General features: G+C 44.9%; 1 protein-coding gene across 1 annotated transcript in view; it reads right to left on the reverse strand.

The window, feature by feature from the left end:
- LOC117511222 (RING finger and CHY zinc finger domain-containing protein 1-like) overlaps positions 1 to 19,053 on the reverse strand; it is a 21,142-nt gene extending 2,089 nt beyond the window's left edge. The window contains 10 exon segments of the mRNA XM_034171226.1: positions 1,122 to 1,242; positions 3,774 to 3,803; positions 9,055 to 9,086; positions 9,088 to 9,114; positions 9,243 to 9,287; positions 9,712 to 9,790; positions 15,728 to 15,843; positions 15,916 to 16,010; positions 16,013 to 16,034; positions 18,988 to 19,053. Coding sequence (XP_034027117.1) covers positions 1,122 to 1,242; positions 3,774 to 3,803; positions 9,055 to 9,086; positions 9,088 to 9,114; positions 9,243 to 9,287; positions 9,712 to 9,790; positions 15,728 to 15,843; positions 15,916 to 16,010; positions 16,013 to 16,034; positions 18,988 to 19,038 — 618 coding nt within the window. The 5' untranslated portion in view covers positions 19,039 to 19,053.

Genomic DNA, 19,053 nt, shown 5'->3' on the forward strand with positions numbered 1-19,053 from the left:
GACAACCTGATAATAATGAATTACAGTAGTCCAGCCTAGAGGAAATAAATGCATGAATTAGTTTTTCAGCATCACTCTGAGACAAGACCTTTCTAATTTTAGAGATATTGCGTAAATGCAAAAAAGCAGTCCTACATATTTGTTTAATATGCCCATTGAATGACATATCCTGATCAAAAATGACTCCAAGATTTCTCACAGTATTACTAGAGGTCAGGGTAATGCCACCCAGAGTAAGGATCTGGTTAGACACCATGTTTCTAAGATTTGTGGGGCCAAGTACAATAACTTCAGTTTTATCTGAGTTTAAAAGCAGGAAATTAGAGGTCATCCATGTCTTTATGTCTGTAAGACAATCCTGCAGTTTAGCTAATTGGTGTGTGTCCTCTGGCTTCATGGATAGATAAAGCTGGGCATCATCTGCGTAACAATGAAAATTTAAGCAATGCCGTCTAATACTGCCTAAGGGAAGCATGTACGAGTATAAAGTGAATAAAATTGGTCCTAGCACAGAACCTTGTGGAACTCCATAATTAACCTTAGTTAAAACCTTAAAAACCTATTTCAATTTGTACAGGGGTAAAAAGGTCAAAGTTTCTACAATTTTTTTTTTTTTTAGGATTAACAAATAGAATAGTTTTTTCTGTGTTGAATACTTCATCTCCAGTCCAAAGTAAAGGTCAACGTCCATTAGATTCTACATCATATGATGTATTTCACCATAACATGAAAACTAAACGTAACAAACGAGCTATTCCAACAGTCATGAGGCGTCAGGCAGGGTACATCCTGGATGGACAGAATGCCAGCCCATCACAAGGTTAATGAGAATCTAATGAACAAACAACTTGGTCCAAAAAAAACAAAAAACAAAAAAAAAACCCTGCAACAGCTTTGTTTTCTTACAAATTGGGAATAAATAAAACTTAAGAGCTGTGCAGTGACTGTGGAAAAACCCGATCCGAGGCCATGTGAATGTATTTTAGTTGTTTCTCTGTAATAGGACTAATACCCCTCTGTCACTGGAACCGTGATAAAGTTTAGCAACCACATTCTGAAGGTTCTGCAGAAAACACTGAACATCACGTGTGATCGAAACCATGTGGGAGCTGAGATTTTACCCGAACAGTCACTCCGTGATACTCAGTGGGCATTGGTGACTGAGCGATTTCTTTGTCAATCTGTTCCCAGTGATCCTTCATGTCCCAGGCAGAGTGCATACACAGAGGACAACGATATGCACTGAAACACACACAAACAGATCAACAGAAACACTCAGGGGAGCCGCAGCTCTGCACAACAGTGACAGACTGTTTAAAAGGTACTCAGTCTGAAGTGGGTTCAACCCACTGAAGATTTCTGGCCCCAATTTGCATCCTGATTCCAAAAATGAGGAAATCTGCCCCAATTTATTGAAACACTGGGGGGGGGGGGGGATTGTGTTTCCTGCTATTATTGCCGACTACACCACAGTACAGACATGTCCTATGGCACGAGTGATTGTGCACATGCGCCACACAATGCTACTCCATACAGTCCACGCGGTACTCTCGCGCTCATTACCACAGTCGTCCACAAACCTCTCGTGGTTATTACCACACTTTTCCACAAAGCTAACATGTATCTGTTAACTTCTCTTCTGTTGAAGAGCGTGACATAGTACGTTGCTGCTGCTGAATGTTACACCCACATGTGGACTGTAAGCTGCCTTTACCACACAGATATCACATACATGCATGACATCTATGCATTCACCACAGGGATGAATGGAGCGGATTGCTCACAGAATTTCACTCTCGTGAAGCCGCACCATCCCCCCTCACCGCGGAACCACAGCAGACCACTGTGCCAGGGCTGCGAAATGAAAATTGTGAAATCCGAGGAAAATTTGCAGGGGGTCTGGGGGGCATAGGCCACCAGGAGCCGGGGTCTCGGGCTCCGTGGGATCCCAGAAACCAAATTAATTTTTTAATCTAATGATACATTTTCAGCATCTCCTGGAACAAAAAGTCTCAAAATTAGTGCATATTTAAATGACCCTGTATTCAACCTTTCATTTGAACCAGCAGGTGATCATGTTGAAATAACAGAATGACTGTAATTAACTGTAATGCATCGACTCAGAACAATTAAACTACATGAAATTCATGAAGACTAAAAAGACTTACAGCATTTCAAAAACCACAGCTAAAGTTTGTAGAATATTTTGAAAATCATGGTAAAATATCAATAACATACCTTATAGTAAAAAAGCCACATATTCTTGTATAAATTCCTGTAAATCCACTCAAAGCCAGTGTCTTTTTCCCATGAAAAAAGTCTACATTAATAAAAACATGTATATTCTTGTGTAAATTCATGTAAATCCATTCAAAGCCAGTCTTTTTTTCCCCAATGAAATAAAGTCTAGATTAGTGAAAAAGTCACAATCTTGTCTAAAATCCTGTTTGAACAGCATAATGTTTAGTTTCCAGATAGAAAAATTCTTACCATGCTTCCTGAGAGCACAGTTCACTTTTCCCGTCTCTTTTATCTTTCATATGTGTTGATGAAGTCAGCGACAATTCCATGGATTCTTGTCCTTATCAGACTGTGTCAAACTATCTTTCTCACCATCTTCCGTCTGTCCGACGTCGGTCTGTGACACAGACGGGCTGCACAAGTCTTCTTTTAAAAATTTTAGAGCTCTAAAGGTTTGCGATGTCCACATGCTACATTCAGCTTTAACTTCACGCAGGAGACACACAGCGTCGCCGCAGCAACCAACCAGTCTCACTTTACGACAACTGTCGCAACAACCAGGCTTTTTTCTCCTCAAAACTCCGCGGAAATGAGGACACTGCTTTGTAACTATAACACATAGATCAGTGTCCGCGGACTGCCGCGGTCTGATAAAACTTGCACGATGTCGTAAAAAAAAAAAACAAAACAAAAAAAAAAAAACACATTTTAAAAACTCCGTGATGATCACAATTACAGAGTTTAACACCCCCCACCATGATGAAATCCACTGCATTTTGCGGATCTGTGGAGCCCTGTTCTGCAGACCATCACTCCTTGTCACAGTCTGTTTTCACCTTGTTCCAATGAAATGGCCCACTGCTTGCTCCAAAAAAGAAAATCTGCACTGTATTTTAATTTTAGCTTAAACTGTAGCATGGCATCAAAATAACTGAGAAGCCACATCCACATTCAAACAGAAATGATTTCTTTCAAGAAGCACTTATGAAATATAAAACAAACCCACCTGTAAAGTTTAAAGTTAAAGATATGGGTCAGGTATGTGCAAGTGGAGTGAGGAGCGTTGTTTCTCCCACTGTAATGTCTCCCCGTGGTCCAGTCAAAATCCATGTTGTCCCCTTTATGCTGCTCTCACTCCACTCACACACCTGGACCTTAGACTATTCGCATTTTGTGGGTATGGATGTATCCTCATGCCACAAAGTTTTTATAACCCGTTTAAAACTTTCCAAATTGCTCACAATGTTTGACAATGCAACTGGTACCACCCGTTACACCCAATTTCAGACCCTGGTTGGGTGCCTTTTTTTTTTTTTCTTTTGGTGTGTGCAAAAACATACACAGGCAGGTGTGAAATCTCAGCAATGGGAGAACAGATTTACCAAAGATAAATAAATAAAGTAAGACTTATTCAAGGACGTGGCTACACGCCATCTTGGGATGACTGTTGCACCTGCAGCCATGCCCTTTATTCAAACAAATCACTTTTACTCCAGTAAACAATCACCAACAGGAGGACTTCACAGACATACCCAGTTCCAACCATGTCTCCAAAACAGGTCCTGCAGAGAAAAGAGCAAAACAAACTAAAGAGTTTAAAATAAAGCCATTATATTGCTCAATATAGAAGGTAGGATTTTATTTTAGTGATGCAGCAGATGCAGACCCCCACGCCCCCCAAAAAAGTTCTCACCAAACTTCAGTTAAGAAAGCATCAAATTTAAAGAACATCTGCTAAAAGGAATCAAACTGAGAACTATGAAACATTTTATCTTTGAACTGCAACAAGCTGGGTGAAGAGGTTGGACCGGTGTCTCAGACCGAACAGTCCCCCCTAAAAATCAGTTCACCCTGCCTTCAGTGTGCATGCGTCATTAGCCGCGATTCACGGATTATTACCTCGTTTCTGCTTCAAACTGCACTCCAGTCATTATCTATTTCAGCGACAGATATATGAAGCTTTTGTACAACAATCATTTCCACATAAATTCAGCATTAGTTCATTATAAAAGACAGCTGAAGCGATCAGAGCGCCGCGGGTAAACAAGCTGCTAGCTGATGTGTTCACTACGTATCGGTCATTTCAAAATGTCACGGAATTTCGCTGAGTTTCTGCTTAAAACAGACTTTAGAGTGATTTATGCGGCTTTACCTTGTCATCTGATGGTTAATATCCATCCATCCATTTTCTTCCGCTTTATCCGGAGTCAGGTCGCGGGGGCAGCAGCCCAAACAAAGCCGCCCAGACCTCCCAATCCATACACACCTCCTCCAGCTCCTCCGGGGGAACCCCAAGGCGTTCCCAAGCCAGCCGAGAGATGTAGTCCCTCCAGCGTGTCCTGGGTCTTCCCCGGGGCCTCCTCCCAGTGGGACGTGCCCGGAACACCTCTCCAGCGAGGTGTCCAGGGGGCATCCGGAAAAGATGCCCGAGCCACCTCAACTGACTCCTTTCGACGTGGAGGAGCAGCGGCTCAACTCCGAGCTCCTCCCGAGTGACCGAGCTCCTCACCCTATCTCTAAGGGAGCGCCCAGCCACCCTGCGGAGGAAACTCATCTCGGCCGCTTGTACTCGCGATCTCGTTCTTTCGGTCATGAGCCAAATCTCATGACCATAGGTGAGGATCGGAACGTAGATCGATCGGTAAATCGAGAGCTATGTACCCTACTCAGCTCTCTCTTCACCACGACAGTCCGATACAGCGACCGCATCACTGCAGATGCTGCACCGATCCGTCTATCGATCTCACGCTCCATCCGTCCCTCACTCGTGAACAAGACCCCAAGATACTTAAACTCCTCCACTTGAGGCAAGGACACTCCACCGACCTGAAGAGGGCAAAGCACCTTTTTCCGGTCGAGAACCATGGCCTCGGATTTGGAGGTGCTGATTTTCATCCCGGACCCTTCACACTCGGCTGCAAACCACCCCAGTGCACGCTGAAGGTCCTGATTTGACGAAGCCAACAGAACCACATCGTCCGCAAACAGCAGAGACGAGATTCTGTGGTTCCCAAACCAGACCCCCTCTACACCCTGGCTGCGCCTAGAAATTCTGTCCATAAAAATAATGAACAGAACCAGTGACAAAGGGCAGCCCTGGCGGAGGCCAACGTGCACTGGAAACAGGTTTGACTTACTACCGGCAATGCGAACCAAGCTACTGCTGCGGTCGTACAGGGACTGGATAGCCCTTAGCAAAGGACCCTGGACCCCGTACTCCCGGAGCACTCCCCACAGGGTGCCCCGAGGGACACGGTCGAATGCCTTCTCCAGATCCACAAAACACATGTGGACTGGTTGGGCAAACTCCCATGAACCCTCAAGCACCCGATGGAGCGTGTAGAGCTGGTCCAGTGTGCCGCGACCAGGACAAAAACCACACTGCTCCTCCTGAATCCGAGGTTCGACCATCGGTCGAATTCTCCTCTCCAGTACTCTGGAATAGACCTTACCGGGAGGCTGAGGAGTGTGATCCCCCTATAGTTGGAACACACCCTCCGGTCCCCCTTCTTAAACAGAGGGACCACCACCCCGGTCTGCCAATCCAGAGGCACTGTCCCCGATCGCCACGCGATGTTGCAGAGGCGTGTCAGCCAAGACAGCCCCACAACATCCAGAGACTTAAGGTACTCAGGACGGATTTCATCCACCCCAGGAGCCTTGCCACCAAGGAGCTTTCTAACCACCTTGGTGACTTCGGCCTGGGTAATGGATGAGTCCGCCTCCGAGTCCCCAGTCTCTGCTTCCTCTTCGGAAGACGTGATGATGGGATTGAGGAGATCCTCGAAGTACTCCTTCCACCGCCCGACAACATCCCCAGTCAGGGTCAACAGCTCCCCACCCGCACCGTAAACAGTGCTGGTGGAGAGCTGCTTCCGCCTCCTGAGGCGTCGGACGGTTTGCCAGAATCTCTTCGAGGCCGACCGATAGTCCTCCTCCATAGCCTCCCCGAACTCCTCCCAGACCTGAGTTTTTGCCTCTGCGACTGCACGGGCTGCGGCACGCTTGGCCTGCCGGTACCCGTCAGCTGCCTCTGGGGTCCCACCTACCAACAAAGATAAGTAGGACTCCTTCACCTTGATGGCATCCCTTACTTCCGGTGTCCACCACCGGGTTCGGGGATTGCCGCCGCGACAGGAACCAGAGACCTTGCGACCACAGCTACGAGCAGCCGCATCAACAATGGAGGTGGAGAACATGGTCCACTCGGACTCCATGTCTCCAACCTCCCCCGGGATCTGGGAGAAGCTCTCACGGAGGTGGGAGTTGAAGACCTCGCTGACAGAGGGTTCCGCCAGTCGTTCCCAGCAGACCGGCTTCCTACCCTCCCAGCGGATCCAACTCACCACCAGGTGGTGATCAGTCGACAGCTCTGCCCCTCTCTTCACTCGAGTGTCCGAGACACATGGCCAAAGGTCAGATGATATGACTACAAAGTCGATCAGTGACCTCCGGCTCAGGGTGTCCTGGTGCCACGTGCACTTATGGACACCCTTGTGCTCGAACATGGTGTTTGTGATGGACAAACTGTGACTAGCACAGAAGTCCAACAACTGAACACCACTTGGGTTCAGATCGGGGAGGCCGTGCTTCCCAATCACCCCCCTCCAGGTCTCACTGTCGCCGCCCACATGGGCGCTGAAATCCCCCAGGAGAACAATGGAGTCCCCAGTCGGAGCACTATCTAGTACCCCTCCCAGGGACTCCAGGAAGGTCGGGTACTCTGCACTGCTGCTCGGCCCGTAGGCCGAGACAACGGTGAGAGACCTCTCCCCGACCCGAAGGCGTAGGGACGTGACCCTCTCATTCACCGGAGTGAACTCCAACACTTGGCGACTGAGCTGGGGAGCAATAAGCAATGCGACCCCAGCTCTCCGCCTCTCCCCGTGCGCGACGCCAGAAAAATGAAGCGTCCAGCCCCTCTCCAGGAGTTGGGGACCTGAACCCGACTATCTCTAGTCGGTATCTCTCAACCTCCCGCACAAACTCAGGCTCCTTCCCCCCCTAGCGAGGTGACATTCCACGTCCCAACAGCCAGGGGCTATGAGCATGGACCGGGCCACTGGGCCACCCGCCCTCGACCGCCACCCAATCCTCTCTGCACCCGACCCCATGGCCCCTCTGCAGGTGGTGAACCCACAGGAGGGCTGGCCCACGTCACTCTTTCGGGGTGAGCCCGGCCGGGCCCCATGGGCTAAGGCCCAACCACCAGGCGCTTGCGCGCGAGTCCCAACCCCAGGCCTGGCTCCAGGGTGGGACCCCGGCTCCGCCATACCGGGCGACGTCATGGTCCTTGATCTTTTACTGGTCATGGAGGTTCTGAACTGCCCTTAGTCTGACCCGTCACCTAGGACCTGTTTGCCTTGGGAGATCCTACAGGGAGCACAAAGCCCCCCGACAACATAGCTCCTAGGATCATCCGGGTACGCAAACTCCCCCACCACGATAAGGTGGCAGCTAGAAGGGGAGCTGATGGTTAATAATCCCGTTAATATATTTGAATGCATTGTGTGAAGAGATTCTGTCTCAGACGAGCTGCTGTGGTCCGAAATGATGCAAGCGCAGTGAAGCAAGGTGGACTGATTTTTAGGGGGGACCGTTCAATCTGCGACACTGGTCTTCATATACGTGTGTGTGTCTGCTTTGGATTAGGAGGTGTAGCCAGAATATTTATTATTAATGTATCATAATAGGAAGGCTGTTTTATACAAGAGTGAACAGGAGATGACATATCCATTCGTTCCCCACAAATCAGTAATACAAAGTGTTGGGTGACCACCCAAATACACACTTATGCTAAATATAAATGAAATTGGTCAACTGGTTCTGAAGATATGACACTAATAAGGTTGGCAATGACAATATAGTGAAGATCTTGCCGTGATCTTGAAACTGACCACAAGGTCACCATAATCGATTGGTGTCGGGGGAATCATCCAAGTACACCCTTATGTCACAGTGCATCTGTAACTTCACGTTTCCCACATTTTGGGTATGTTACAGGTTTATTCCAAAATGGATGAAATTCATTTTTTTTCCTTAAAATTCTACACACAATACCCCATAATGACAAAGAATTTTTTTTTGTTGTTTTTTTTTTGCAAATTTATTAAAAATAATAATAAAAACGACTAAGAAATCACATGTACATACAGCGAGGCAAATAAGTATTTGATCCACGGTCGAGTTTGCATGTTTTTCCACCTACAAAGAATTGAGAAGTCTGTAATTTTTATCAGAGGTACACTTCAACTGTGAGAAACTGAATATAATAAAAAATAATAATCATAAAATCATGTTGTATGACTTTTTAAATAATTATTTTTCATTTTATTGCATGAAATAAGTATTTGATACAACAGACCTTAATATTTGGTACAGAAACTTTTGTTTGCAATTACAGAGGTCAGACATTTCCTGTAGTAACACACTATGATGTCATTATGGGGTGTTGTGAGTATAATTTTGAGGGGAAAGAGATTAATTTATTCCATTTCAGAATAAGGCTGTAACATAAAATACAGAAAAAGTGAAGCGCTGTGAATACTTTCTAGAAGCACCGCAAATATTAATGAAATTGGTCAACTGGTTCTTGAGATATCGCGTTACTGAGGGTGGCAATAACAATATCATGAAAAATATTACTGTGACCTTGAAATTGACCCCAAGGTCAGCGTAATCGACGGCTGTTGGGGGATCATCCAAGTACACTCTTATGCTAAATATGAATGAAATTGGTCATCTGGTTCTTGAGATATCAGGCTAACAAGGAAAAACTGACACAGATGCTATGGAGCGAGTAAAGAATCATACTTATGCAGAAGGTGACCGCACGGCAGGACCCTGCGCTCTAATTCTGGAAGTGTGAATATCCTGTGTTGGAAAGGAGAGAAAAAAAAAAAACAAACCCAACAAATAGATGAGAAAGTTATGTGACATCAAAGGAACAAATTCCCGTTGATGTTAAAATTCAAAGCTGTGCTTTACATATATTTGTTTACCTCCATACACACTGGACAGTTCTGTCTCGAAACATTTTCAACACACTGAAAAATAAGAGAGAAGGAAAATATCATGAGGGCATCAGAACAGTCACACACAGTCCAGGTCCAAATTATTGGCACCCGTTTTTTTTACAGAACATCTTGAGAAATACAATCATATTCTTCTGACGTATTTGCTTATTTGATACGTAAGGATGGGAAGAGAACCCAAAGCAAACAGCAAAGAAGAAATGGAAAGGACAGACACTTTTAAACTGGTCAGCAATGAGTGCAGAATCCCACTTGAACAGCAGAAGAATGGCAGAAACTATCAGCAGACAGACACAAGAAGCTTCTAGACAACTACAAGGACTGCTTAGAGGGCGTCAGCGTTGCCAAAGATTCTGCAATTGAACATGAACAATGCCAGTAATTTTGACCAACAGTGCAGATAAATTTCTGTCAAAAGAAAGATTTTATTCATTACCTTGTGGTTTCCTCGCAAATCCTTAGCTAAACACAGATTACACTTCTCACAGTGGAAGTATTTCTCCCTGGGCCCAATCCTGTAGGGGTCAAAACACAGTGCAGGGTTCTCACAGCATAGGGCAGAACTTAGCATTAAAAAAAAAAAAAAAAAAAAATTGAAATTTCTAACCTCTGGAACACTATGTCCTGCATTTTGAAGGCCAAATTTTGTGAAGTAAAGCCAAAGATTTTTTTCTTTGTTACAGCCTTACTTAAAAGCCAAAAGTTTTTTTTTTTTTTAAATTTGCAAAAGTTCTGACAAATGGAGTTACAGAGCTACTCTCAACGTCGACAAATTAATACTCAGAGACACTGTATGTGACAAGAAATACATTTTTTCAGAAGACTGCCACAAGGTTTCCTCTCAGACACACAAAAATATGTTTTCCAGTCAGCTTTACATTTGCCATACACACTAAACACTATATATATTAAAATAATGTAATGCTAAAATACCCTTGGCCGTATGAGCATTGATTGCATTCTTTAGAATTTGCAGTTGTTTAGATAATTATTAAGATCCTATTGTCTTACGTACAATTTGTACATGTTAAATGAAACAACTCAATCAAAACAATATTCACATTTTAAGAGTGGAACTTGTGCAATCAATGAATATTGGTAGATCATCCTCTGTGCATTTGCAGGTGCCAATGAGAAATTTTAAATCCATAGAAAGTTAGCTTTGAGTTGGAACAGATGTGTATGTCACTGTATTTCTGCACCGAAATTCTGGTGGTTCTTTCAAAAACAACACATCAGCAACTAAAAACAAACAAACAAAAAATCCACAACGAACAGCTTCACAGCATGGCAGCAGACCATGCTGTGAAGCAGACCACTTCACAGCAGACCTTCTTAAAATTACCCCCCCAAAAAAGTTAGCAGAAGTTAGCATGAATGCTAATGTCCGTAAAAGTGTCTTGTAAATGACTCCAGAGGTGTTATCAGGTTACAAAACCAGTGTTTTCAGTTTTAGAAGTGTTTATTTCTCGCTAGCTTTACATAATATATAACGAAGAGGTTATAATTACACACAAACAAAACAGTTTTGCAGCTAGCTACCAGCCTGTGATGTCATCACGCTAACGTGTGACAATTCTGACGGTCCTGGGCTGTGTTGTAGGAAATAACTCAATAAGTTCAGGTGTTATTAGGTTCCAAGAACAGCATTTTCAGTTCTAGAAGTGCTTATTTCTTGCAAGCTTTTACATAATATAAGAGAAACATGTATATAAACACACAAAATGAAGCAATTTTGGAGACTAGCCACTGATGTCGCAGTGCAGCTCTCCCCTGATTGGCTGTCATCCCTTCCACTCAAAATAAAACTGAACAGATTTAAACAGAATGTGACTTTTTAACCTCTTAAAATAGGTCAAGGTTAGCCATCTTTGAACTCGTCCAAGGTCTGTGTCCCACTAATGTTCCCTGTGAATGCCAGCAGGAGAATAATGTCCAGGTCCACTCCATCAAAGACTGACACTGTTACGCACAGACTGCGCGCGATCGCCTACCGGGGAATCATGTCCTGGTCCACTCCACCCTCCACGGTTCCGCTGTGATTATGCTCACCTCTGTGCATGGGGGCTGACCACGGCCACCAGCATGATATGTTTTCCCATTGTGGCCCTGAATAAGAAAAAGGATAATCCCAGCTGGTGCGGACAGGTGTGTCCAGCCCACTCCCCGTAAGCCACAGCTGCTGGACTCTCAGCCACTACCAAAAGTGGCTCGCTCCTCTGATCATCTCCGCTATTTTGGCGTGCGCCCACGGGAGCTCTGCCATCACCTCCTCACAAAGTTCTCTCATGATTCTGGAACCTTAGATAGAAAGTCCATTATCTCTTGAAAATAAATTCCGATGTTTCCATGTAAGGAATACATCTGCATGTTCAGGCAGCTTGTAAAAACTGCCTTGTCGAGTCGTTCCAGTGTGCGTGTACACAGTACCAGTAAAATAGTGTCCTGCACAGAGCCAGCACGTTAGGATCAAAAATCCGACAGACACTGAAAAAATGAAAGCCTTTTGGTGTGAAATGTGTCGTCTCCGCTCTGTACATTCCATGTAAACCTGAGCCACCACTTTCGAATGAAAGCTCAGAAGCTTTGTTATCGGATGTAGCAGCCATCGCTTCACTCTGTCGGCCATCAACGTTTCCACTTTTCCTAAAATGTATGTCACATGCCAAGAAATGCTGAGTAAGATGTTTTCTGGAAATACACCTGCTGACTCACCTAGCGAGAGGGATACTTAGCAATAAAATACATCAGAATACATCTAATTACCACATGCGTGCAGATAGACTTGAACACTTTATGTTGCTAACTGGGACGTTAAATAACATGAGCCATGTCCTTTAAAAAAGGAGAAAAACAAAACAACAGAAAAGACCTCTACGCTGGTTGAAACACAGTGTTGGAGATCCAAATCACAGCGTAGGGCTGTGATTTGGATCACAGAGGACGCTATCACCACAGCTCTCCACACTGCGCTGAGCCACCTGGAGCACCAGGGGAGCTATGTGAGGATGCTCTTCCTGGAGTTCAGCTCAGCCTTCAACCACATCATCCTGGAGATCCTGGTCCAGAAACTGATACATCTGGGCATCTCCACCCCCATCTGCCAGTGGATCAAGGACCTCCTCACAAACTGCCCACAGTCTGTGAAACTTGGCCCCCACCTTTTCTCCACCATCACACTTAGCACCGGTTTCCCTCAAGGCTGTGTACTGAGCCCCCTCCTGTTCACCCTTTACACGCACGACTGCTCTCCGACCCATCCCACAAACACCATCATAAAGTTTGCGGATGATACCACCGTGATTGGGCTCATCTCGGGGGGGATGAGACCGACTACAGAGACGAGGTCAATCAACTGACAGTGTGGTGTTCAGCTAACAACCTGCCGCTGAACACCACAAAAACAAAAGAAATAATCCTGGACTTCAGGAAGGACAGGGCTGACCCAGCCCCGCTCTACATCCAAGGGGACTGTGTGGAAAGGGTCAGCTCCATCGGGTTCCTGGGAGTGCAGCTCTCTGATAGCCTCTCCTGGACTGCCAACATCACAATGGTGGTGAAGAAAGCCCAGCAGCGACTCCACTTCCTGAGGGTGCTCAGGAGAAAACTATCGAGAGCATCCTGACGTACTGCTCACAGTGTGGCACGGGGGGGGTTGTGCTCAGCCGCAGACAGGAGAGTGCTGCAGAGGGTGATCAAAATGGCCCAGGGGATCACTGGTTGCTCTCTGCCCAGCCTGGAAGACATTGACAGCTCTCGCTACCTCAGCAGAGCTGCCAGCATCAGCAAAGACACATCCCACCCCAGCAACCACCTGTTTGACCTACTACCCTCCGGCTGATGGTATACGAGGTCTATTAGATAATAAACCGACCCTTTTATTTATTTTTTTAACTATATGGATTTGAATGACGTGCGATTACACCAATCATGCTTGAACCCTCGTGCGCATGCGTGAGTTTTTTCACGCGTCGGTGACGTCATTTCCCTGTGGGCAGGCCTTGAGTGAGATGTGGTCCCGCCCTCTCGGCTGAATTCCTTTATTTCACACGCTGCTCGAGACAGCGCGCGTTGCTTTATCAAAATTTTTTCTGGACCTGTGAGGAATATCCGAGTGGACACTATTCGAGAAATTAAGCTGGTTTTCGGTGAAAAGTTTAACGGCTGATGAGAGATTATGGGGTGTTTCTGTTGGTGTAAGGACTTCCCCCGGAGCGGGACGTCGTGCAGCGCTTCCAGGCGCCGTCGTCGGCCTGTTTCGACCTGAAAACATCCTAATTTAAGGCTTAATTCACCCAGGACATCGTGAGAGAACAGAGAAGATTCAGAAGAGGCCGGCATGAGGACTTCATGCGGACATTCCACTGTTTAAGGACATTTTTTAATGAAAGATGTGCGCGCAAATTCGCTGAGTCGTTTCCATGACGACTCGGCAAATCTGTGTGCGCCGCGACAGGAAAAACACCTCCGTGTTGAAAACCATTTGTAAATTCAGGCGGCTTTTGATGGCTTTCAACAAGTGAGTAACTGAGAAATTGTTTAACAGCTTGGGCATGTTCCAACTTGTCCGTTAAGGTTTCCAACGGAGGTGTTTTTCCTGTTGCGACCCCCCGCGGTCGGGTCCGGCCCGACATGCGACTCTGCCCGCACGTTCTTTCATTACAAAATGTCCGTTAACAATGGAATGTCCGAATAAACTCCTCATGCCGACTTCTTCTGAAAGTTCTCTGTTCTCTGATGACTTACTGGGTCAACAGAGCCTGAAATGTGGAAGTTTTCAACTTGAAACGGCGAGACGCTGCCGCCTCGAAGCGCAGATCGCCTTCAGGCACCGTGGGCCGTCCTTACGGCGACACTACCAGACCAAAATCTCTAATCAGCCGTTAAAATTTTTACCGAAAACCAGCTGAATTTATCTAATGGTGTCCACTCAGTTGTGCCTTACAGTTTTGAAAAAAATTTGATCAAAGCAGCAGTCTCTGAGCCATTCCTAAACAATGAAAAAAAAAAAAAAAAATCGACTATCAAAACTAGGGCAAACAGACTCAGGGACAGCTTTCTCCCCAGAGCGATCACTGCTCTGAACAAACACAAATCACTCTAACCTGCACCTTCAAGTTTCTGTGCAATATCTGTAAACCATATGCAATATGATTCCACAGTCGTATATAATTCTCATTTAACATTTTACTTGGTCCACATTTTATCTTATGTTTATATTAGTTGTACATATACGCTGAATAATTTACCGTTAAATTTCACTTTCTTTTATTTGGCTAAAAATTACTCGCACCACGGAAAGCACCTTTTTGGAGTTGCACTCAAATCTCATTGCAATGCAAATTACAATGACAATAAAGGCGATTCTGATTCTTATATATTTTCAGTATTAATATTATTTTCTAAGCCGTTAAACATAATACAACAACAGCAATCTGAGATTTCTGACATCCGTCTATCCGGATCTGGATCACCTCCAAAATTCAGTGGAGTGGTGCAAATCTGGCGAGAATCCATGAAGTAGTTTTGATGTAATCCTTAAAAGCGTATATGAAGTGAAACTTGATCCGAATCCATATCACCTCCAAAATTTAATGGAGAATTCCATGGTCAGATATACTGTATATCTGTGATGCAAATTAGGCGAGAATCCGCAAAGTAGTTTTGACGTAATATTCAAAGCCTATATAAAGTGAAACTTGATCCAGAATCTGGATCATCTCCAAAACTTAATGGAGTCTTCCTTGCCCTAATAGCTATCTGTGGTAAAAATTTCATCAAAATCTGTGCAGTAATTTTGATATAATCTTGCTAACAGATTTATTACATCCCTGGCGGACGTAATAATAAAGTGATTAACACTGTTGCCTCACAGCAAGAAGGTCCTGTGATCGCATCCCGCCTGATCCTTTTGTTGTGGAGTTTCATGATCACGTGAGTTCTATCTCAATTCAAAATACATGCAGGTTAGATGAACTGCTGATCCTGAATTGACTGTGAGTGAGCGAGTGTGTCATCGTGTCTGTGCGTCTATAGGCGTTGACCCCGTGACAGACTGGTGGCCTATCCAAGATGTACCCCACCTCTTGCCCAATGACTGCTGGGATGTGGTCAACCCCCGTTACCCTTAACTAGAATAAGTGGGTTTAGAAAAAGTAAGTCCCTTCGGCTGCTCCCTTGTTTGCACTCGGGGTCGCCACAGCAAATCCAAGGTGGATCTGCATGTTGAATTGGCACAGGTTTTACGCCGGATGCCCTTCCTGACGCAACTCCACATTACATGGAGAAATGTGGCAGGGGTGGGATTTGAACCCGGAACCTTCTGCACTGAAACCAAGCACATTAACCACTTGGCCACCACCCCTGCCTGGGTTTAGAAAAAGGATGGTTAATATTAATAATTTATGTTGGTCAATTGACACTGTATGTAAATAAAACATATGATTCCTCACCTGCAGATTCCACAGGACTGGCAGTGGTACTGTTTCTTATTCTTGTCAAACAAGTGGCATATATCACAGTAATACTCCCCAAACTGCACATGACAATGCTGACAGGTCTGCTGCGTCTACGAGAGCCAGAGCCAACATTTAGTGTTCACCAACAGTGCAGGTGGAACATAACAGCTGACGCGGGTTACCTGCTGCACTGTGTGACACTTGGAGCACTGCACCTCTTGGACTTTGAAGCGATCCATCTGGTGGTTCTCCTCTGCATCGTGGCACAGCCGACAACATACAGTTTACCGCAGCAAGGCGCCTGTAGTTAATGAACGAGATATGGCAGCGGACACACTGAGTCATGTGGCTTGTTTTCAGAGTAGATGGCTGACAGGGAAATAACCGTATTATATATACTGATAACGTTTAAAACCAACCAGCCCATTTTTATTCACACAGATAATAAACTGTTTACACGAGTCTCCCACTGTCTGATAAGCACAGAACGATGACAGGCTGCCTGAATGTGTGACATCCCTTCTGATATGGCCTTCTTACCAGCAAACTGGCCACAGATTTCCACCAAAAATGAATAAGTTTGTCCTCGCCATCGTCGTCTGTTTAACTCCTGTTTATTAAGACAGTACAAGTACAAAGCCAGAGAAGCCAGTTGAAAGAGTAAAGGTCCATTTTGAAGAGACAAACTTTTTTCATACAAGAATAATTAAAGTACTTTTAAATAACTAAAATGTCATTCAGTCACTATTAATCTGTCGGTTTTACAGTTCTGCACAAAGCGGAACTGAAGAGACATAAAAAACAGTTTTATTAATTTTTTAAAAATAATAAATTAATTCAAACATAGGCAACACAGTGGCTTAGTGGTTAGCACAGTTGCCTCACAGCAAGAGGGTCACGGGATCATGTCCTGCCTGGGCCTTTCTTTGTGTGGGTTCCCTCCAGATGCTCCAGCTTCCTCCCACTTCCAGAGACATGGTAAATGGACCGCATTTATATAGTGCTTTTCCATCTGCATCAGACGCTCAAAGCGCTTTTACAATTATGCCTCACATTCACCCTAATGTCAGGGTGCTGCCATACAAAGCGCTCACTACACACCTTGCCCAAGGGCCCTTAGTGATTTTCCAGTCAGGCGGGGATTTGAACCCAGGATCTTCTGGTCTCAAGCCCAACACCTTAGCCACTAGACCATCACCTCCACCAAAAGACATGCCAGTTAAGTGGATTGGAAACTAAATTAATCATAGGTGCGTGTATGAAGGTCTATATGTGTATACATATCTATATATGTCTATATGTCACCCTGCGATAGACTGGCATTCTGTCCAAGGTAGGTGTACCCCCCCCCCCCCCCCACCCCATGACCATGAACTTTAGATAATGACCAAAAGAATGCAGAAATCACATTACACCCATTTTCGCATCTCTTCACTGGCTTCCTGTCAGTGAAGAGATGCGAAAATGGGTGTAACCTTAAATCCCGTGAGATTTTAAGGTTCTGCTATTAACCTATAAAATTATTTACAGACTAGCACCTCCCTACTTAGCTGACCTAATCAAATCCTACATACCGACCCGGGCTCTGCGTTCTCAGGGCGCAGGACTACTTTGTGGGTTGCAGCTCGAGGGTGAATAAAAAGTCTGCAGGCCATAGAGCCTTCTGTTATCACGCACCTGTTTTGTGGAATGATCTGCCTGCCTCAATAAAAGTCAGCTTCTGTAGAGACTTTCAAGTCCAGACTTAAGACGCACTTATTCTCCCTCTCGTATGGCTAACATACTGACATAATATGGAACTATGCTTCCTATCCTTTTAAATTCATTGTATTGGCAATGGAATAGGTCTCAACCTAATTCTGGGTTTGTTAGTGAGGCTTAAGGCTACCGGCCTGCGATCACATTATTTTCTCTGCTTTCCTGTTGATTTAATGCTGATGAATTATATCTTAGGTGTAGTTTTTCTGACCAACTGATTCTGCTCTTTTTCTCTCCGTCTGAGGTACTGATGACGTCGCATGGGATTGAAGACTGCAGACCGCAAGGTGCTGGACTGACCGTGAGGTGCCATGCCCTGAAGCTGATGCAGCAAACTGCAATCTGCATTTGGAATGGACTCTGCCATGCTGCCTGTGGAATGAATGTGTGCGTGGACTTATCACTGTTGCATCTTTTGTCATGTTATGTTCTGTTTTGTAAAACTTTGCAAATACCTTGTAACTGTTAGAATGGCCTAAGCAGAGGGTCATCCTGTTGAGTCTGGTCTGCTTGAGGTTTCTTCCTCATCATAAGAGGGAGTTTTTTTCCCTTACCACTGTCGCCTGTCTGCTTGCTCGAGGGGTTGGTAAGGGTAGACCTTACTTATGTGAAGCACCTTGAGGCAGCTTTGTTGTGATTTAGTGCTATATAAACTGTAATTGAAAGAATAAGGTTTCGGATACAAGGGGACAGGGAGATTCCCCTCCTGTGAGACGCTAGATTATCTGGAAGGGACTTGGAGCGGAGTTGCATCGAAAGGAGCCAGCTGAGCATGGTTCAGGCTTCAGTTGAGGATGCCCCTGGTCATCTCCCTAGGGAGGTCCAACTAGGAGGAGAGCCCCGGGAAGACTCAGAACACTCTGGAGAGATTGAATTTCCCACTTGTCTTGGGAACACCTCAGGATACCGTGGAAGCCTAAGAGGACTTGGGCGAAGATATGGATGTGTGGGATGAGCTGCTTGGCCTATTGCCACTGTGACCCAGACAAGCGGCAGAAAATGAATGAATGAAAAAGTCCAAGACACATTCAGTGACCTGGAAATGTTCATGTATCTATCCACTGACTTGTCTAAAGAAAACTGACTGCAAATGATGATTTGCATTAATATTATTACTGATATTTAGCTTGTTAGTTTACCCCCGAAAATTGGATGTCTGTAAATCCTAAATCATATATTTTTGTTAAATCATCTGAATTAAAAATTGTCACTGTCCAAATACTTACGTAACTGACTATATAACTAGGGAAAAAAGAACCACGAACACGTGATAACACTGTATTTTCAGAAGATAAACACTTTGCACTTTAAAGTCTATCGGAGATATTTTTGAAAGGTTAGCTAGAGTCTTAGCCTCAGCTCAGTCTGCAATGCTAACAGTACCTGTTGCTAACATTCATTAATCAAAACCGCGCATCCACAGTGAATCAACATCAGCGCCTCCATTACGAGCACAAGACGAGAATTCACGAAACAATTAAAACAAGTTAACTCACTTTTAATAAACAGCTGCGCACATAATGCTTACATCCAGCAACGACAGCCATTTTTCCTTCAACGTT

The sequence above is a fragment of the Thalassophryne amazonica genome, chromosome 5, assembly GCF_902500255.1.
Source record: "Thalassophryne amazonica chromosome 5, fThaAma1.1, whole genome shotgun sequence".
NCBI classification, from domain to species: domain Eukaryota; kingdom Metazoa; phylum Chordata; class Actinopteri; order Batrachoidiformes; family Batrachoididae; genus Thalassophryne; species Thalassophryne amazonica.